Below are 21,614 nucleotides of genomic sequence, written 5' to 3' on the forward strand. Positions count from 1 at the left end.
TGGTGGTCCTCAGCAGCAGTGCAGTGAGGATTGTGCACCCCCTCGCCCCCCTCCCGGCCTCTCTCCTACTCCCCAGCCCACCTGGGCCCCTGGCAGGCCCTGGTTCCCCGCTGCAGGTCCTGGTTCCCTGCTGCCGTCAGCGGCTCCAGCAGCCTGCCCTTCGGGACCAGCACCCTCTCTGCCAGGGGCCCCGCAGCAGGGCCACCCCGCCCTCCCCGCCCCGACCTTCGGCCTCAGCCCTCACCTCTCCGTGTGATGCTTGTGTTGCTCTCCAAGGACCCCCTGCCGTGGTCGGTCTGCCCGCTGAACGGCAACCGCACGGGCTACGACGAGGAGTGCGAGCAGGCGTCCTCCACGCAGTACTTCTGGTACAGGAAGACCCTCAACATCTCGCCGTCCATCGAGGAGCACGGCGGCGTGCAGTGGGAGCCGGCGCTGTGCCTCGTCCTGGCCTGGCTCGTGGTGTACCTGTGCATCCTGCGGGGCACCGAGACCACTGGCAAGGTGGGGGGCGCGGCGCACAGCGGGCAGGGGGCGGGGCGCAGCGAGCAGGCCGGTGCCGATGCCCAGCGGGTGGGGGCCTCTGCCCGGCCCTGGGCAGGGCCCGCGGGCTGCCTTCTGCAGTCCAGGGGCAGAAGCTGTGCTGGGGGAGGAGTCCATGTACAGAAACTCCCAGTCCGGGCGGGGCCTCCGGGCGCTGAAAGGCCTCCGTTGTAAGGTTTTTTGTTTTGTTGTGTTTTTTTTGTATTTTTCTGAAGTTGGAAACGGGGAGGCAGTCAGACAGACTCCTGCATGCGCCCAACCGGGATCCACCCGGCATGCCCACCGGGGGGCGATGCTCTGCCCATCTGGGGCATCGCTCTGTTGCGACCAGAGCCACTCTAGCGCCTGGGGCAGAGGCCGAGGAGCCATCCCCAGCGCCCGGGCCTCGGCTGCGGGAGGGGAAGAGAGAGACGGAAAGGAAGGAGAGGGGGAGGAGTGGAGAAGCAGATGGGCGCTTCTCCTGTGTGCCCTGGCCAGGAACGGTTGTAAGGTTTTGTGACAGTGAGGGTTACCCAAGGTGTGAATGGCTGTGCCACAGCAACCCTGACAACCGACACTAAAATGTCATTGAACTTGTGAAGCGTGTCAGTAGGAAAAGATGTGGTGGGGGAAAAAATAATTCCTTATATTTACAGTTTTAAAGCCCGCAGAAATGAGGCCTTTCCTAAGAATCAGACTGTTGAATTTCTGTTGTATTTATTAGAGGGACACCGTCTGCTCACCAGACATCACCACTTCCCTTCACAAGCACTCACGGCCAAGCTTCTCCCGGCCGTCCCGGGAGCTCTGTCCTTCCTCCAAGCCACCGAGGGTTTCTTCCTCTTAGAGACAATGTACATCTTGTAAGCGAGGTGCTTCCTGCTTGGCCTGGGCCACGGGGAAGCTCAGAGACGAGTCTCAGGAACGGGGTGGAGCCGCACCGAGTCTGGGGCTGCCTTTCCCCTGGGCTCCCTCCCTGGCTTGTCCGCGTTCTTTTCCCACGGGTTTCTTTCCTAGCAGTTTAAACACATCAGTATGATGGATATGTTTTTGTGGGCTGCCCCGAATCCTCTCCGGATTAAGGTCAGGTGGAATAACAGAGGATCCGTTGTGGGCAAACAGCACGGTGCGCTGGCCACACCTGCAGGAGGCTGACCCTGCCCTCTGGTGCCCGCAGGTGGTGTATTTCACTGCGTCGCTGCCCTACTGCGTGCTCATCATCTACCTGGTCAGGGGCCTCACGCTGCACGGAGCCACCAACGGCCTGGCGTACATGTTCACTCCCAAGGTACGGGCCGGAGGGACCCCGAGGGCGCCTCCATTTTTCCTGCCATCTCCCACGATGGGTGGAGAGAGGGGAAGACGGAGGGTGGATGAGAGCTGTCGCGTACCCCGGAGGCTGGTGGGAGTCTTCCAGACTGTGGGAGGGTGTGGATACCTGTAGCTGCTGACTCACCTCCTCAGCCAGCCAGTCCCCAAACCCTGTGAATCCCAAGGCCACTGAGTCTTTTGTCCACACCCCTTCCCCATCTTCAGTGCCCCCCCCACCAACTGCTGCCCAGCCCCTCATAGGGTCTCCTGGCCGCGGTCTCGCCCCAACCCCCCTTCCAGCCTGAGAACGATGTGATCTGCCCTGAGCATCACTCCAGTCACCCCAGCCTCCACTCACCACGTCTCAGCACCGCTTCCCTGCGGGACAAATCCACACTCAGGGTCCCCCCACCACCCTCCCCAGACCCCCCACTGCCACCCAGTATTCACCACTGATGCCCTTGGGGCAGGACAAATTCTTTTTAAAAAAATTTTTATTGACTTTAGTAAGAGAGGAAAGGAGAAAGAGAGACAGGAACATCTGCTCCTGATGTGCCCTGACCGGGGATCAAACCGGCAGCCTCTGTGCTTCGGGACGAGGCTCTGATAACCAACAGGGCCGCCTGGCCAAGGCCAGGGAAAATTCTTCACTCAACAAATCTGGCCCTGGTAACAAAATGACTGTGGTAACAGCACCCAAGTGCCCCCCCCACCACCACGTCGCTGGGGTTCAACCCAGACCTCGACCCACCACCACCAGGCCACTCCACCGCCATCTCTGAAGGCCTGGACCCGGGCAGAGCCTGGCTCAGGGGTCGAGGCCTCAACTCCTTTTCTCATGATGGTCAGCAGCACGCCTCCCATGGGCAAGGAGCTGCAGGGACAGGACGGGAGGAACGCGTTTCATCTGCTGAGGAATGGGTGGGCACGGCCGAGGCCAGGACAGCGGGGTGGCAGCCCCAGGCCGGCCGCGGGGGCCACCCTCCCTCTCCTGGTCTGAGTCTGGGGTCAACCCCCGGTTCACCAGCCCTGTCCCTCTGCTTCCAGTTGGAGCAGCTGGCCAACCCCAAGGCCTGGATCAACGCGGCCACCCAGATCTTCTTCTCGCTCGGCCTGGGCTTCGGCAGCCTGATCGCCTTCGCCAGCTACAACGAGCCGTCCAGCAACTGCCAGAAGCACGCCATCATCGTGTCCCTCATCAACAGCTCCACCTCCGTATTCGCCAGCATCGTGACCTTCTCCATCTACGGCTTCAAGGCGACCTTCAACTACGAGAGCTGCTTGAACAAGTAAGCTCGGACCTCACAGGGGAGACAAGTCCCCAGAGTGTGGGGCCCCTGGGGGGGGGGAAGATGCCGAGGAGCAAAGGGGAAGGGCCAGAGGGCACCAGCCTTACGGTCCCCAGCCCAGGGTTCAAATTCAGGCCCGACCACCCCAGCCGCCTAAGGGCTGTGGCAAGTCAGTCGGCCTGTGTCTGAGCGGCTGGGCAGCCTCCTGTGTTCACGGCACTTAGCACAGCAGGGCCTTCGACAAACCAGTCTGATTCCTTGGGCTCCATCTCCCCCCCTCCCCAAAACAACCAGGAGCTCTCCAGCTGAGCCATGGGAATTACAGTCCACTTCCTGTAATCTTACCAAAATGCAAGAAGCATCCAGAAGGTACACTGTCCGGTTGTGTGTCACTAGCCACACGGGACTAGTCACAACTTTTTTTCATTTTTTAAATTTCTGTTAAATTTATTAGGATGACACTGGTTAATAAAATTATGTTTCAGGTGTATAATTCTATAATATGTCACCTGTATATTGTATTGTGTGTGTTCACCACCCCAAGTCAAGTCCCCTTCCATTTTAAATATAAATGTAGCCCTGGCCGGTTGGCTCAGTGGTAGAGCGTCGGCCTGGCGTGCAGAAGTCCTGGGTTCGATTCCCGGCCAGGGCACACAGGAGAAGCGCCCATCTGCTTCTCCACCCCTCCCCCCTCTCCTTCCTCTCTGTCTCTCTCTTCCCCTCCCGCAGCCGAGGCTCCATTGGAGCAAAAGATGGCCCGGGCGCTGGGGATGGCTCCTTGGCCTCTGCCCCAGGTGCTAGAGTGGCTCTGGTCGCGACAGAGCGACTCCCCGGAGGGGCAGAGCATTGCCCCCTGGTGGGCAGAGCGTCGCCCCCCTGGTGGGCGTGCCAGGTGGATCCCGTTCGGGCACATGTGGGAGTCTGTCTGACTGTCTATCCCCGTTTCCAGCTTCGGAAAAATACAAAAAAAAATAATAATAATAAATAAATAAATATAAATGTAAATTTAAATAAAAGTTTATATTTAAATTTACATATGAACTTAAATTTATATACATACAAATTTATTTACATTAATTACATTACAAAATTATTAAAAATTTAATACAAAATTATAATACAAAATAAAAATACAAATAAATGTAATTATGCAAAAATATTTTATATATTATATAATGAATATTACTTATTATATATTATATTATATATAAGAAAAAATATATAATAATACAGAACAAAAATAAAAACAAAATTATATATACATTAAATTTACATACAAACTTAAATGTAAATTTTATGTAAACTGATTTAAATTTTGACTTAGATCAGTTCCTCAGGTGCCGCGTGTGGCTTGAGCCATATGGGAACACCCCAATGTGGAGGTTTCCACCGTCACAGAAGCTCTGGGACAATGCTGACCCAGAGGTTAATGTCACCTAGCTGTGCCCCTTGATTCCTCTTATCACTGTTCCTTTCTGATGCTTCTTCAAAGCCATTCAAAATGCCTTGCTGTTTTAAAGGTCACCAGTCACCAGCTTCCCTTTGTGGAGCACCTCACCTAGTCAGAAAAGAAGAGACAAGGGGCACAGCCCGGTGCCCGAGCCTTCAGGAGATCTGGTGACACTGGCTTTTCTGATCAGTGGAAGTCAGTCTGATGCTTTGCTCTGCAGGGTGATTCTGCTGCTGACCAATTCTTTCGACCTGGAAGATGGCTTTTTGACAACCAGCAACCTGGAGCAGATGAAGGGCTACCTGGCATCTACCTACCCCGGCCGATACAGCGAGGTGTTCCCACAGATCAAAAACTGCAGCTTGGAGTCGGAGCTGGACACGGTAAGGCGCTGGCGAGGTCTTGGACGACAGAGCCCTTCTCCCTAGGCCTCTTCTAGGAGACGGGAGAGTGGGCCTCCCTCCCCGCAGCTGCTGCATGAGAACGCTGGTTTTGTACAGGTCCTTTGGTTCTCTGAGCCCTTTCTTCCTTGTCTTTCTCTGTCTCAAAAGACAGGAAAGTACAAAGAATAATATAACAAGTACCCACTTATCTACCACGCTGAATGAGCATTTGAAAACATTTGTCATTTGGGACTCAGATATTTATTTCATTTCATTTGATTTGATTTATTGATTTTAGAGAGAGAGAGAAAGAAAGAGAAAAATAAACACATTGAGGCCCTGGCCGGTTGGCTCAGGGGTAGAGCGTCGGCCTGGCATGCGGGGGTCCCGGGTTCAATTCCCGGCCAGGGCACATAGGAGAAGCACCCATTTGCTTCTCCATCCCCCCCCCTCCTTCCTCTCTGTCTCTCTCTTCCCCTCCCGCAGCCAAGGCTCCATTGGAGCAAAGATGGCCCGGGCGCTGGGGATGGCTCCTTGGCCTCTGCCCCAGGCGCTAGAGTGGCTCTGGTCGTGGCAGAGCGACGCCCCGGAGGGGCAGAGCATCGCCCCCTGGTGGGCAGAGCGTTGCCCCTGGTGGGCGTGCTGGGTGGATCCCGGTCGGGCGCATGAGGGAGTCTGTCTGACTGTCTCTCCCCGTTTCCAGCTTCCAAAAAAATAAAATAAAATAAACACATTGATTTCTTCCACTTATTTATGCACCCAGGATCAAACCCACAACTTTGGCGGATTTGGGATAATGCTCTAATCAATGAAGCTACCTGGCCAGGGCTCAGATTTTTTTTTTAATTGAATTTTAGAGAGAGAGAGAGAGAGACAGAAACATGGATCTGTTCCTGTATGTGCCCTGACCAGGGATCAAACAGGCAACCTCTGCACATCAGGACGATGCTCTAACCAACCAAGCTATCCAGCCAGGGCATTTTTTTTTTTTTTAATATAAAGAAAAGCCTTTCAGGAACAAAGTTAAAATTCCCTGTTACTGTCCCCAAACATTCCCTGCTCAGCAGAGGCAAGAACCTTTATTTTGACATTTTTAACATCCTTATGTATTCTTAAACATTGTTGTTTTGTTGACAGTTTTTATATGGAAATAAGCGGTCCTGGGAGATATTTTTCATTCAACATTCTAACATCCTATTTTTGTGATCTGTCCATAATAATACATGTATCATCTCATAATTCTTTTTTTTTTTTTTGTATTTTTTAGAAGTGAGAAGTGTGTGGGGGAGGCAGACAGACAGACTCCCTCTTGCATGCGCCCCACCGGGATCCACCCGGCACGCCCACCAGGGGGCGATGCTCTGCCCATCTGGGGCGTCGCTCTGTTGCAACTGGAGCCATTTCTAGTGCCTGAGGCGGAGGCCATGGAGCCATCCTCAGCGCCCCAGGCCAACTTTGCTCCAATGGAGCCTTGGCTGTGGGAGAGGAAGAGAGAGACAGAGAGAAAGGAGAGGGGGAAGGGTGGAGAAGCAGATGGGCGTTTCTCCTGTGTGCCCTGGCCGGAAATTGAACCTGGCACTTCCACACACCCAGGCCAATGCTCTACTGCTGAGCCAACCAGCCAGGGTTCATAATTCATTTTAAGTGCTTCTTTTTATTTCGCCACACAAACATGCCATACTTTATCTGTGTCCTCACTGATAGACATTTGGCTTTTCAAAAAAAATTTTAGTGCTAGAATCACCTTTATATTTGAAAAATTATCTTTACTCTGTTGGGTTCTTTCTTTATTTTTTTTTACATTAATTTTAGGGTGAATTTGACACGTTCCACTGACAAGAAATATTCCTTTAGGAAATTTTACTAGAATTGCATTGATTTTTTTAAAACAAGTAAATTGGAAAAAATTTATATTGTTTTGACCCCAGGCTTCCCGTGACTCCTGGTTCAGAAGCTTGTGCCACCTCCTCGTATACTCAGGTCTTTCATATTCTCCAGCTAATTCTCTCGTGGACTATCTTGGCACGCCTTTTGTTAGCTTTTTATCCTGTTCTGCTGCTGCTGTGAATGGTGCCTTTATTTCCTCTTTCTCTCCTTGTTTACTTCTGTTGCAAAAGAGAGCTAAAGGTTTGTGTATGTTGATCTTCTATCTAGCAACCTTGATGGGCGCTCATACTGATTCTTGTCTTTGTTTATGTATCTGCGTCGGTTTTCTATGTAAACTCCTATCACCTGCTTGCATTTTTCTTTTCAACCCTTATATTGCCCTCATTTTTTTCCAATTGTATTTGCTAGGGCTTCCCGCACGGTGGATGCAGAAATGAGAGTGGGCGTATTTGTCTAATTCTTAGAGTTAATACTTCCAGGGACTACTTCGCGAGTGTCTCTGGAGATCCTTGACGGGAATAGGGACTAGTGAAGGCTCATAGCTTTGGTTGCCAGCAAGCTACCTTGGAAGTTTTCTGGCCCTTGGTTTCATGAGCGGAGCCATTCCAGGTCTGTCCTGGATGAAGCCATGCTCTGCTCCTCCTGGCTGCCTGTTTGCATGGAACTGTGGCATGACCCTTCATCCCCAGCAGGCGTAGGATCCCCAGTCCCCAGCTCCTCCTTACTGGCTTAGATCCCATTCAGATGACCCCTGAGGCCTTTGGGATTTACTCCTATTCAGGTTCAAATTTCCTCTTTGTTTGCCTGAGTGGTGGTGATGCAATGGATAGAACATCTACCCAGAGTGCCAGGGTTGCTGGCTTGAGCCCAGGGTTGCTGGCTCAATCCCCAGGTTGCTGGCTTGAGCCTGAGGTCATGGCACATACGAGAAGCAATCAATGGATGCACCACTATGTGAAACAATGAGCTGATGCTTCTCTCTCTCTCTCTCTCTCTCTCTCTCTCTTCTCTTTCTCTCTCTCTTCCCCCTTCCTCTTTCTCTCTCTCTTCCCCCTTCCTCTATACTAAAAATCAAATTTCTCTTTGTTCTTGACACCTGGGAGTCTTCCTTGCTTACTTTTGAGCTTGGCTCAATGTCCAAGAATTACGTAGTTAATGATTGATTGAGACTGCTTTTCCCCTATTGTGTTTTTTTCCTCATCCACTTTATTCTCTACCATTTGGAACTTATTTACTCTATTTCTCTTCTTAAAAATGTTGCAAGTATATCTAACTTAATAAAGTCTAGAGTTAAATACTGTGCTGACTTCAGAGCACTTGCAACTCATCCCTCCTGTTTTAAATGCCATTATGGCCAGTTCTGTCTTACTGAAGCCCATACATTGGATGCTGTTGTTACTTTATGCCGTGTTTGTACTTTATCTTCATGTTAGTTATTTTATTTACTCTCTATTTTTTCTTGCATCCCAGCTGTCTTCTGGTTTTTCTCTTTTCCTCCCTTAAGATACATTCCTTATAGCAGGTTTTTGATGATAAATGTTATCAGGTTTTATTTATATGTAAATGTCCATATTTGGCCCTCATTTTATAGACTTTTTTTTTTTTTTTTTGTATTTTTTCTGAAGCTGGAAACAGGGAGGCAGTCATACAGACTCCTGCATGCATCCGACCAGGATCCACCCGGCACGCCTACCAGGGGGCGATGCTCTGCCCATCCGGGGTGTCTCTCTGTCACGACCAGAGCCATTCTAGCACCTGGGGCAGAGGCCACAGAGCCATCCCCAGCGCCCGGGCCATCTTTGCTCCAATGGAGCTTCGGCTGTGGGAGGGGAAGAGAGAGACAGAGAGGAAGGAGAGGGGGAGGGGTAGAGAAGCAGATGGGTGCTTCTCCTGTGTGCCCTAGCCGGGAATCGAACCCGGGACTTCCGCATGCTAGGCCGATGCTCTACCGCTGAGCCAATCGGCCAGGGCCTGGCCCTCATTTTAAACAATTAATTTATTTTCCAGTTACAGCTGACTTGCAATATTATATTAGGTTCTGGTGTTTAGCCTAGTGACTAGACATCTATATAACTTACAAAGTGATCAACCCAATAATCCAAGTCCCCACCGGGCACTATACAGTTATTACAATATTATTGACAATAGTCCCTGTGCTGTACTTCACATCCTCGTGACTGTTTTTATCACTGGCAATTCATACTTCTTCATCCCTTCACCTTTTCCACCCATTTCCCAACCTGCCTTCTCTCTCGTGACCATCAGTTTGTTCTCTGTATCTGTGAGTTTCTTTCTGTTCAGCACCCGTTTTTTAAAGACAGTTTCCTCCTGAATAGATAGATCATTAACTGTTAACTGTTTTCTCTCAACACTTTGAAGATTTTTGCCTTGTGATCTAGCTCCCATTCCTGCTGTTGAAATAGTCTTTTACTCTGTATACGCACCCAGTTCTCCAGTTCTTTGTCTCTGATGTCTCTCGTCATCGTCCCTCTGTCCTTGACCTCTGCAGACTAAGCATGGGTGTATTTGCATTAATCCCGTCTACGCCGGGGTGAGGTTGGGCTTCCTGGATCTGTGGATCCATGTATCTTATTAGTTTTGGAAGATTTATACCTATTACTGTATTTCTTTTTAAAATGTATGTATGTATGTATGTATGTATTTATTTATTTGAGAAAGAGTGAGAAACATAGATTTGTTGTTCCTCTTATTTATGCATTTATTGCTTGATTCTTGTATGTGCCCTGACCCAGGATTGAACCCACAACCTTAGCGTATCGGGCTGACGCGCTAATCGGCTGGGCTATGTGTCCAGGGACCATGCCTATATCTCTTAATCATTGCCTCTCCTTCTCTCTTTCCTCCTTTTAGAATTTTATTTAGGCCTATGTTAAACCTTCTCACCAACCCTGCTTGACTATTTCTTTTTTATTTTTCCATTTCTCATCCTTTTTTGTTTCATTATGGAGTCATCTCTGGGATATATCTCACAGATCAATAATTCTCTCCATAGCTACAGGTAGTATTTAACTGTCAACTGAGCTTTTTAATTCAATAATTTTTTTAGACACTACTTTTTAAAATTTCCTTTTCACTCCACTAGTTTCTAGCTATATGCTTCCCTCTGTAATTTTATCTCTTGTTGCTTTAAATGCATCCTACGGAGCTGTTCGGGTGGTGGCCATGGGCCGGGGCGAGAGAGCAGGGAACCCTCGAGAGAGGGGTGTTTCATCACTGACAGGGTTGAAAACTGTCGGCCCATTATAATAATAAAAAGCAGGTCAACTTCAGTAGGTATTGTTATCTAAATCCTCTGAGAGTGGGCCTCCCTTACTGTGCACCCAGGGGTGACGGTCCCCCTGTCCGCACTGGAATGCCATTGAGCCTATTTCTATTCTGAATCTGAAATCCCAATGTTGGCCACTCATGGGGAACGGTGTTCTAAGTCCTGTTTCTTATTCTTGCTGACTCTTAGTGACATGTCTCTTCATGGGTTTATAAGTCTCTGCAAACTCACTGTTTGATCAGCTCCGATGGGCCCGTGGGCCATAGTCGGGGGACCTTTCCCCCAGAGAGGACATGCTTCTGATCTGATGCTGGTAGCCGGGGGGTACCCGGTCATGACCCCTTTTAACCTCCCCTCCCAGGGAGGCCGTCCTCCAGCAGGAGCTCCAGGCTCCGTTCCCACAGTTCAGTGTCCCCACAGTGCTGTCACCACTGCAGGGACCCGGCCGCGGTGCCATCGCAGCTGCCCGCTGGCAGGGTCAGCTCCCGGCCAGGCTGCTCCCGCTGCTCTGTCCCCACCGTCCCGCCTCAGCTCCCAGCCACTGAGGTCTCAGACACCTGGCCTGACATGATACTGGAAGCAGGAATTACCGTATCCAGACATTGTCTGATTGTGTATTATCCAGAATTTATGTGCAGAGGGGAACGCAGCGTTCCCAGGCGGTAGAAATGTCCCCTCCTCGGCATGGGTTCCTGAGAGCCCGCATCTCTATCCGGCCCCGCGGGCCCGAAGGGCTGGTCTACAGCTGGGAGCTCCAAGCTCAGAACACGGCTTCCCGGGGCCAGTTCCAAGGTCCCCCGTGCTGCTAAGCACCGGGTATGTTTAAGGAGCCGTAAGTCCCCCGGGCGTGTGATTGGTGTCCTCTTGCTGTGGGCAGGCTGTCCAGGGCACGGGCCTGGCCTTCATCGTCTACACCGAGGCCATTAAGAACATGGAGGTGTCCCAGCTGTGGTCGGTGCTGTACTTCTTCATGCTGCTCATGCTGGGCATCGGGAGCATGCTGGGCAACACGGCCGCCATCCTGACCCCGCTCACCGACAGCAAGCTCATCTCCAGCCACCTGCCAAAGGAGGCCATCTCCGGTGAGCGCGTGGGCCGGGGTGGGGGCGGGGCCGGGGGGGCCAGGGGGCGGGGCCGGGGGCGGGGGGGCGGGATGTGTCCTGCCCTCCCTCACCTCCTACTCGACTCGGGAGTCCGGGACCTGGTAGGAGTGATTCAGCCCGTGCATCTGGTGCTCCACCCCGTGGGGGCGTGCCGTGGCCACCCCACCCTCGGGAACAGGCCCAACGCCCCCAGCTGGGGCCCGGTGCTCTCCAGGCTGGGGGAGAAGCTGCTGTGGTCTTGGTTTAACGGAGGTGTAACCACCACAACGGGTACATTCCTGAGGCACAAACTCGGTGAATGTTACCTATGTAGCCACCCAAGTAACCACCACTGAGGCCACGACACAGAGCGTGTCTCCCCTCCAGAGAGCCCTTCCCAGCCTGGGAGGTCACCTCAGCCCTCACTGCTGCCAGTTCCCCTTCGTGGCCTCCTTTGTGGACTTCATGTAAACGAGACCACACAGTAGGTGCTCCACGGACACACTCTCCACTCAGACTCTCTGAGCCCCACCCACGTGGTTGCAACGAGCAATCGTCTGTCCTTCTCATGCCGGGTAATAACTCATCGTCAGAGCGGACACCGCCGTCCACCTGCCTGTTCTGTTACTGGGGGCAGTGGGGTTGTTAGGAAAGACCCTGCTCTTCCCATCACTCCTGCCCTCATCTGCTCCGCTCCTACCCGCTGGAGCCCACCCCTGTCTTTGATAACGCTGTCCGTCCACATCCAGAATGTCCCTCCTCCCAGCCCAGGGCAAACCCAGGTCCCATCCCATCTCCCTAAAGTCCCGCTCACCGAGGGGTCTGCCGCCCTTTGTTGGCACCTCTAGAACTTAGATTCCTTACACCTGTCATCACATCACGCATGCCCTTAGCTGCTAGCCACACTAACCCGTTCTCCCATGCGCCCCCCAGGAGGGAGCTCGGTGGCTGGTGGTATTCGGGGTGGCTGTGGAAAGGGCAGGTGGGAGCTTCAGAGTGGGGTGCCCAAGAGAGAGCAGGACAAGAATGCAGGCTCTGCGGGCAGAGGGGCCTCCGTCTGAATCCTGACTCCACCCCTATGTGCTGTGGGACACTGGGAAAGTTGCTCACCATCTCTGAGCCTTGGCTTCCCCATCAGTACAACGGGGCTCCTGGTACTTGCCTCAGAGGCTTCAGGACCCAATGAGTAGGAAGTGCCCGAGGCAGGGTGGGAGCTGCATTCGATTCCTCCCTTCCTCTCCCCACCCCTTCTGTTCAGACCTGAGTCCCCTCTAGGTAGTCCTGACAGGGACACCCCGAAGCTCACATCTCCGGCCCCAATTCACCTCCCAGGAGCTCAGGGACCGAATTGTTAGGATAAACTCTTATCGCTTGACTCACAGGGCGAACTCCCCAAGCAGGGATGCCACATTGTTCCCTCTTCCATTGCACTAGTGTCCCCTGCAGGACAGTTTCTGCAATTAACAGTAATGCCTGCAGACATTCCTTCCCCAGCCCCCTGCCCAAACACCACACACACACACCATACACACACACACACACACACACACATGCACATGCACAGACCATACACGTTCAGAGAGGCCAAACCATGACAGCTCCTTCCAAACCACATGGATGAGCCCGTCATCCAGAGTCCCCGTGGCATCCATGGCTCTGCTGCCCCACAGAAAACTGAATGAGCAGGCGTGGGTCTCAGGCAGGTGAGCAGGTGGTCTTGTGGCCCCAGGTCTGGTGTGCCTCATCAACTGTGCCATCGGCATGGTGTTCACCATGGAGGCCGGCAACTACTGGTTCGACATCTTCAATGACTACGCGGCCACGATGTCCCTGCTGCTCATTGTCCTGGTGGAGACGGTGGCCGTGTGCTACGTGTACGGGCTGAGGAGGTGAGGAGGCCCCGCCCACCAGCGGCGCCCTTTCTCAGTGCGAGCTGCACGTTCTTCTTTCAGCTTGGCGTTTCTCGAGCCTTCAGCCTGCCCCCAGATCTCGGCTAATTCTCTGCCTCACCTCCCCTTTAACCATTAATATCTTCCCTATTTTCTGTGCTTTTACTTCTACTAAAGGATATTGGCCTCTTAACCCTGCTGGGCCCCAGCAGCCCCAGGGGCAGGGAGTCCTGCTTCCAAGCACTGGACGCGCTATCAGCCAGCGCCAGTCATTATCAAGCTCGCTAACCAAAGTCCAGCTGGTAACTCAGACCTTAGAAGTTCAGCAGAGTCAGGATGTACGACTCTTAACCCGGGTGCACAGCCCCGCCCCCGAGGGCTTAAACCTCCCCGGGGATGGAATGTGTGGCCGGACTGAGAACCACGGGTCTGGAGCAACTTCCAGACCTGCGTGCAGCTGAGGCCCCTGGGGGCTGGTCCTCACACCGACCCTGGTCTTCACCCCGGGGCACTGATTAGGAAGGTCCAGGTGGGGCTCTAGCTCCACGTGAGTGTGGGGCCGACACTGAGAACCACTGAGTGCGGTGCTGGAGTGCAGCCGCGGGGAGCTTGTTAGCAGGCCGGGTCTCGGGCTCCCCAAGCCCCTGCCTGAATCGGATCCCACATCTTGACATGTCCTGGAGTCTGAGGCCCGTTACATTTTGAGCCTGATTAGAAGAGCTGTACCCGACTCTCCACCGCCCCAGTCCTTTATAATCTTCCAGATCAGTCTGGAGGCGGGTCAGGGGACCAGCTGAGACACTCAGGGAGCCAGGCCCCTTGTGCCGATTTCCCACTGTGTCCTTGGAAGCCCCGGTGAGGGATTTCCATGATCAAGTAATTTCAGGACACAAGTTTAAACAGAGCCAAATTTCTTTGCCATAGAACTTCTCAACTTTTGAAGACAGTTGTGGATGTCATAGAGGGGGCTGTTATTTGCAGCATTTCCAAAACCTTTGTGGCCAAAGAATGCCTTCTTTATCTGCCCACACTCCTCCCCCACAGCTAGGGACATCGTGAGGACGTTAGTGTCAGAACGACCAGCTCACCTCGTTTTCCCGTGAAAGAGGGCGTTCTGGGATGGAGGGGATTTCAGCGCTAAACCCAGGGAAGTCCCGGGTAAACTGGGACAAATATTTCATCTAGGAAATGCCCAGAGATTAGTTGCCTGAGCCTAACCGGTGGTGGCACCGCGGATAGAATGTCGAGCTGGAACACTGAGGTCCCAGGTTTGAAACCCCAAGGTCACCAGCTTGAGCAAGGGGGTCACTGGCTCTCTTGAGCTCTCTGGTCAAGGCACGTATGAGAAACTGAACAACTAAAGTGAAGCAACTACGAGTTGGTGCTTCTCACTCTCCTCCGTCTCTCTCTCTCCCTTCCTGTATGTGTCTGTCTCTCTCAAAAAAAATTTAAGTTAGTCTCCTGAGAGGGTGGGTGTTGAGGATAAAGAGAGAAGGCTGGGGAATATAAGAACAGCACCTATAACTCACTGGAAGCGCTGGAGCAGGGCACAAGTCCATCCAAAGCGGGTGTTGGTAAGTGCTGGGGACGGAGAGAGAGAAAAACTGAAGTTGCCCTGGGAATTTCTTAAGTAGCCATGTCTTGTAGTAACCAGCAGAGGGCAGTCTTTCTGCTTGCACAGGGGTCAGCGCCATCTTGTGGCCATTTTGCAACAGTGCCACGCGGCCGTTATATCTGCTGCCTGCTCTTTGCACCTGTCTCTACCCAGGAAAATGCAGGGCAGGGGCAGGGGAGGTAAAGGGTAAGAGAACCCATGTGTGGTCTTGAAAATCCCAGGTGTTCACATTATGCACGTGTGTCTTCGTGGCCTAGAGCCTAGGGCTCCACTAAATCAGCGGCAACGTGTGGGCAGGTGGAAGTCTCTACAGACTCATATACTTATTCAATATACTTATTTAAAAATAAGTATATTAAAAATATCTATGATTAGTTCATCAAACACAATAAAGGGGATGCTGTTATGCTTTTGCTAAATTGAGGCAAAAGAGTCAATTTAAAGAAAAAGAAGGAAAGACGATCTGCAGACATGCTTGAAACACGATGCTGGTCTGCCGGTGACCGCGCACACCCTGCTTCCTCCCCCGGGTCTGGCTTTCTGTCCTGCCTGTCCCAGAAAGCCTGCTGTGGTGGTTTCAGGGCACAGAAGAGATCTCCCCCGGGCGTGTTCCCAACGGCATAGAGTCACTAGCAGACACCAGGGGGGAGAGGTGGGGCCGAGCTGCCCCAGGGGCGAGGGGTTCCCTGGCGTTGAGGAGCTGGCCCGATGCCCCATGCTATGTGTTCCACGGTTGCTGGGAGCTGCCCTCTGGTCCACACCAGCAGCCTTCCTCTGAAGGGCAGCACCAGGGAGATGTCCTCTGACGTCCACTTCACCGGGCGGCTGGTTGCTTTGCCTCCGTTCTGTGGCAGCCTCAGCCCTGCCCCCTGCCCCACAAACCTCGGGAGGTGCCAGAGCAGTGGTTTCCTAAGCGAACGGGGATGGGCGAGCGGGGGCCTCCCTTGCCCCCAAAGTTTAGATAATCCAGACTCTCTCTCCCGTTTTCCAAGTAGATTCGAAAGCGACCTTCAGTCCATGACCGGCCGCGCCCTGAACTGGTACTGGAAGGCCATGTGGGCCGGCGTGAGCCCGCTGCTCATCATCAGCCTCCTGCTCTTCTACCTGAGTGACTACATCCTCACGGGGACCCTGCAGTACCAAGCCTGGGACGCCTCCCAGGTACCTGCCGCCTCGGGGCCCCAGAGCACAGGCCTCAGTTTTCTGAAACTAAGGAACTTCCATGGCGTGGGCAGGTTATTTGTCACAACATGGAAACATCAGCCAGGTATTTCAGAACTCTCAGCCCAGGACAGCAGAGCTGGGCTTTGAGCATTTCAACAGGTAAAACAGAGTGAGATCCCTCCAGAACTTCCCAGGGGACCTTCTCTTGGGAGCCGGGGAAAGCTGCCGCAAAGGGGCTGTTGCTGCCCCCTGGTGGCGCACTCCCGGCCGGCAGGCCCTCTGCCTCCGGGCACTTAGGCGTCCTTAGGAAGGGCCGCGCAGGCCTGGCGGGAACGGCGGCTGACTGCTGCCCCCTGGTGGACTTGCCTTCACCCCTGAGTTGCTGGCTCCCGGGAGCCGGGTTCTGGGTGTAGCTGCGACAGAGCAGGCTTGCTCAGGGCACAGTCCACCAACCAGAAGGGCAGTGTGTCAGTATTTTAACAGCCAGGACAGTCATTATCTGTCCTGGACAGGCCTGGCTGTCCTCATACAGACACACTTTCATAGGAAAATAAAAATTGGCCAGTTTGGATTTCTTTTCCAGTGGATAGAGGACATTGTCCTTTAGCACGTAGTGTGTAGTGTGTGCAGGGCGGGGATGAGGACCTGCGAGCCAACGCCGCCACTCCACGCAGACACGTGACAGGTAGAGGGTTAGAAGGCACCCCCTCGTCTGGTTCCAGCGGTGATGTCCAGTGAGCTTGTCAGACTGGTGAGGACGAGGGCGTTTTCTCCGGCCACATCTTCATTTGTAAGATGCAGTAAGAGTGAACAACTTGATTCCCTGGCGGGATAACTTGGTTGGCTAGAGTCTTGTTCTGAAGCACAGAGGTTGCTGGTTCAATCCCCTGGTTGGGGCACATACAGGAACAGATCGATGTCTCTCTCTCTCTCTCTCTCTCTCCCTTCCTCTTTTGCTATCAATAAATTTAAGAAAAATTTTAAAGAGTGAATCACTTGAAAAATGAAATTTTAAAAAATACAAAGGGTATAGCCCTGGCCAGGTAGCTCAATTTGTTAGAGTGTGGTTTCTATCCCCAGTCAGGACACATACAAGAATCAACCAACAAACCTGACCAGTGGTGGTGCAGTGGGTAGAGTGTCAACCTGGGGTGCTGAGGACCCAGGTTCAAAACCCCGAGGTTTCTGACTTGAGTGCAGTCTCTCCAGCTTGAGCACGGGTTCCCTGGCCTTAACACAAAGCAGGGCAGAAGAAAGAGGGATTTGTTATTCCACTTATTTATGCATTCATTGGTTGATTCTTTCTTTAAAACATTTTTTTCATTACTGATTTTAGAGAGATATCAATTTGTTATTCCACTTATTTATGTATGCACCGGTTGATAATTGTATGTGGTCTGATGGAGGATTGAATGCACACCCTTGGCGCATTGGGACAAAGCTCTGACTGACTGAGCTACCCAGCCAGGACCCATTAAAAAGACTTCCCTTGAGACCAGAGCTGTGCTGTTCAATATGGTAGCCAATGGCCAGTGTAGCTATTTAAATTTAAATTCATTAAAATTAAAGAAAGTTAAAAATTCAGTTTTTTAGTCTCACTGGCCACATTTCCAATGCTCAGTAGCCACCCGTGTCTGGTATCCGACAGCACAAACATGGAACATTTTTATCAGCCCAGAAAGGTCCACTGGACCGTGCTGGACTAAGGGCCGCCCCGGACATCTAGCGGTCTTGCTCGGTGCCTCAAACACAAGCCTCACGGTTATCTGTGTGGTTACTCTTTACAGGGAGCTCCAAACAACGGCTCAGCTGACGCTGGTTAAGTATAAGGAAAAGACAGAAGGCGAGAGGAGCTCGTCTGCCGCACACCTGCTAGTTCGGGGCGGGGCTGCGCCTGGGGGGCGTGGTGCTCTCACAGGTTCCACCTGGGGAGGTTTCTTGTGCTGACGCTGGGCTTCTCCTTCCAGGGCCAGCTTGTGACCAAGGACTACCCCACGTACGCACTGGCTGTCATTGGGCTGCTTGTGGCCTCCTCCACCATGTGCATTCCCCTGGTGGCCCTGGGGACTTTCATCGTACGCTGCGTCAAGAGGGGAGACACAGCCCCCATCGCCTGAGCGCTTGGCTTCCCAGAGGCCGCCGCCACCTGCCCGGCTCCACGGCTGCTGTAACAGGAGGAGCCTCCTCGGCCGCTTCTGCAAGTACTTGCTCCAGAAGCACTAGGCCCGCCATCTTCCTGAGTCTAGAAGGAAGAGTCAGGAAGGTGTGAAGGAAGAAGACCCCCGGGGAGAACCCCCACCCCCGCTCACAAAGCAGCCCCTCCGCCCTCCGCCCCTCCCGAGGCCGCGTGCTGTCTCCCTGTCCCCATGGGGCACAGGTTCCAGGGCCAGTTTCAAAGACAGTTGCTTTCTTGATTCTAGCAACGTCCTAGAATCAGAGCTCACTGTGAGCTAAAATTTGACTCTAATTTTTAACAGAATAAAATGTAAGCAATTTTTTTTTAAAAGAGATTCTAAAATATTAGAAGGTCATCACTTTTAGATCAGTTTGAAAAGGAGTATTTTAAGTGCCTGAGATGGCAGAGGATTGTCATTGGTGAGGCTCGGTTCTCGTTCTTCACCGTGAATATGCCTGTGCCGTGTTTTCGTTCCCCAGGAAGACAGACTGGGTTCTTTTTTGGGGACCCAGCAGGGGGGGCACGTGTCTCTAATTTGAGGTCTCTCACAGTCCAGCACCAGTCCTCTCTACAAAAACTGTCCCAGCTACAGTTTGCCACCCCAAACCGCGCTTAGCATCCTGGTTCTGGGCGGAGCCCCTGCAGACAGCCCCTCCCCCGTGCCTTAGTCTCCGGAAAAGGTGCGGGAACCACCGCGAGGGTCGGGGCGCACCTAGCTTTTCCCATAGACTTCGTGTTATGTTCGGGGACGACGGCCAACTCTTTCTAGGGAAGACCAAGAGCACTGCTTACAATCAAGTTTAAATTATTTATCTGTACATACGTTTTTAAATGTGTATATATAACTCCAACAGAGCATCTTGTAACTAAAGACACCATATTTATGATACAGCTTTCGTCCACCATCCGAATGTCTCCTGCCTTTTTTTTCCCCTGCAGTAAATAGATCAAAGTTACCTCTAAACTAAGTGAGAGGGTCCCTTCCTGCTCTCACATTCTGCACACCCCTGAGTCCCTGGAATTCAGGCTAGTTCCTTTGGGTGAAGACACTTGGAAGACGTAACTAGGGGAGAAATGCAAGGAAGTGTGCAGATGAAAGGACGGCGATGGGACCTCCGGGTAAGGTGTAGGGATGGCACCAGGGTGGGGGTGGGCGGAGAACACGGGCTGGCAAAGGGGCTGGCTCTGTTGTCCCCAGTTCTGCGACAGACCCCAAAAGCATCAGGAGGGAAGCAGTGACGCTTGCGACTGAGCCAGGTTCCAACTCCTACAGCGAGGCTGTTCCCGGCACGCCTCTTCCAGAGATGGGAGGCGGCCAGTCCTCCGTCCTCCGGAGCAGCAGCAGCATGGCTGTGCGCAGGCCCAGGGGGACTCGGAGCTGCCCTGGATGGGGAGTTCCTGGCCTGCTTGCCCGGTCCCTCTCTCCTCCCTCTCCCCCGCTCCTTCTCTTCCCTCCTCTCAGGCGTGAGCGAGCAAGCTTCTGGTAAGTCTAGGCCCCAACCTTTGAGCCACACAAGTGATGTCAAGTGGAAACAGATGAGCAATGCCCAGATTCCAGGCTTTTGTGAGCAAAAGTCACAGTGGTTTCAGGCCACTCTGAGGGCAACCAGATCCCTGGGGTTCAGCCCAAGCCCCCCCCCCCCGCGGGCCACCTGGTGCCCTCCACACTAGCTCTGAATCTCACCTTCGCATTCCTCTCTCCTTACTGCTTGTGCTAGCAGTAAGATGGTCCCCAGATGTCCCCACCTCCTGGCATTCATACTCCCCCAAGAGCCCCCTCTCCCCTTGAGTGAGCTAGACTAGTGACTTTTTTCTAGCAGGGGTCCCCAAACTACGGCCCGCGGGCCGCATGCGGCCCCCTGAGGCCATTTATCCGGCCCCCACCGCACTTCTGGAAGGGGCACCTCTTTCATTGGTGGTCAGTGAGAGGAGCACATTGACCATCCCATTAGCCAAAAGCAGGCCCATAGTTCCCACTGAAATACTGGTCAGTTTGTTGATTTAAATTTACTTGTTCTTTAGTTTAAATATTGTATTTGTTCCCGTTTTGTTTTTTTACTTTAAAATATGTGCAGTGTGCATAGGGGTTTGTTCAGTTTTTTTTATAGTCCGGCCCTCCAACGGTCTGAGGGACAGTGAACTGGCCCCCTGTGTAAAAAGTTTGGGGACCCCTGTTCTAGTGCATAGAATGCGGTGAACGTGATGGGACCCTTCTGTAACTTCCATGTTGCTGGCTCTGGTGAACCAAGCCAGCAGCACGGCATTTTAAGGATTTATCACAATTTACCTGTTTTAGGATAACTTAACTTTTCTGGCATCAGGACTCAGGCAAGGTGGAGGAAGAAACCCTGAACCCCTCATTTGTTTAAGCCGCTCCCCCCCAACACCCCTTCCCACCATACACAGCCTGCACTTCTCTCTCCCTGGGACTTTGGGTTGGTAGCATTCGCCTAATGTTAGTCCTGAGACAAAAAGTAAGCCTTGTGGCATCAGGTCTGTTGGATTTGCATCAGATGACTGGGAATTATCCCCACCACAAGCTCCGCCCCCACCCTCACCCTGACGGAAGTCTGCGTGGGACAAAGTTTTTCATTCTGGAGCTACAAACACAGACGCAGCACAAATGGTTGGCTTAAGTGACCAAATCTCATTCACACAGAAAATAATCAAGCGATCAGAGCAGTATATCTTCCCCCCTCCCCCACCACAGAAAAAGACACAGATCGCCAGGCTGAGCCCCCAATCGTGTTATCAGAGGGCTGGGCGAGCCAAGGGGCGGGCGTGGTGGCAGAGAATTGCTGACAGCCCCTTTGTAGGAAGCCAGCACGTGCGGAAGAGGAAGCAGGGGGCCGCTGTGTGCAGAGCCCACAGCAGGGACAAGCGGACTGCGGCCCATGAGGTTCAGCACAGCTCACGAAGGGGATGATGAGGGGGCTGTCCATCCCAGACACTTGCTGGGGACCCCATCTCGCTCCCACGTGTGAAGGTCTTCGAGGTGCCAAGGGGTTCAATCAGCACCTCCATCCCGCTGACACCTCCCTGCGGGCAGAGAGAACACTTGCTAATAATACTGCCCCACCGCTCAGCTGAGACCTGTATCATTTTGAAAAACAATTACAATCTGGAGGTAGAGGGACAGAGGATGTCTTTTTATGGACATTATTAAATATTTGCCTAGTTTTATCTGTAACTAAGAATTATAAGCATAGACACAATTTCTATTTTTTATTTTATTTATTGGTTTGAGAGAAACATCAATCTGTTCCACTTATTCACACACTCTCATTAACTGATTCTTCTATATGCCCTGACCCAGGATCGAACCTGCAACCTTGGTGTATCAGGACACCGCTCTATCCAACTGAGCTAAGTAGCCAGGGCTAAACACAATTTCTTTAGTGATCATAACTGGAAAGTGGGGTTTCAGAAGCTATTAAATTCCTTGTTCCTTTATATTGCCTAATTTTTCTATAGTGACCAGGCACTGCTTTGTAAGACGTTAAAAACTCTTAAAATGGACGGACAGTCCTTTAAGACAAAGTATAGGAGCAACACCAACA

General features: G+C 52.4%; 1 protein-coding gene across 1 annotated transcript in view; it reads left to right on the forward strand.

Annotated features, from left to right (window-relative positions):
• Positions 1 to 18,961, forward strand: part of SLC6A20 (solute carrier family 6 member 20) — a 35,437-nt gene extending 16,476 nt beyond the window's left edge. The window contains exons 4-11 of the mRNA XM_066245987.1: positions 277 to 504; positions 1,700 to 1,810; positions 2,881 to 3,122; positions 4,793 to 4,955; positions 11,006 to 11,210; positions 12,940 to 13,099; positions 15,710 to 15,875; positions 17,846 to 18,961. Coding sequence (XP_066102084.1) covers positions 277 to 504; positions 1,700 to 1,810; positions 2,881 to 3,122; positions 4,793 to 4,955; positions 11,006 to 11,210; positions 12,940 to 13,099; positions 15,710 to 15,875; positions 17,846 to 17,995 — 1,425 coding nt within the window. The 3' untranslated portion in view covers positions 17,996 to 18,961. The remainder of the gene's footprint in view (positions 1 to 276; positions 505 to 1,699; positions 1,811 to 2,880; positions 3,123 to 4,792; positions 4,956 to 11,005; positions 11,211 to 12,939; positions 13,100 to 15,709; positions 15,876 to 17,845) is intronic.
• The last annotated feature ends 2,653 nt before the right edge of the window (positions 18,962 to 21,614 follow it).

The sequence above is a fragment of the Saccopteryx bilineata genome, chromosome 10, assembly GCF_036850765.1.
Source record: "Saccopteryx bilineata isolate mSacBil1 chromosome 10, mSacBil1_pri_phased_curated, whole genome shotgun sequence".
Lineage (NCBI taxonomy): Eukaryota > Metazoa > Chordata > Mammalia > Chiroptera > Emballonuridae > Saccopteryx > Saccopteryx bilineata.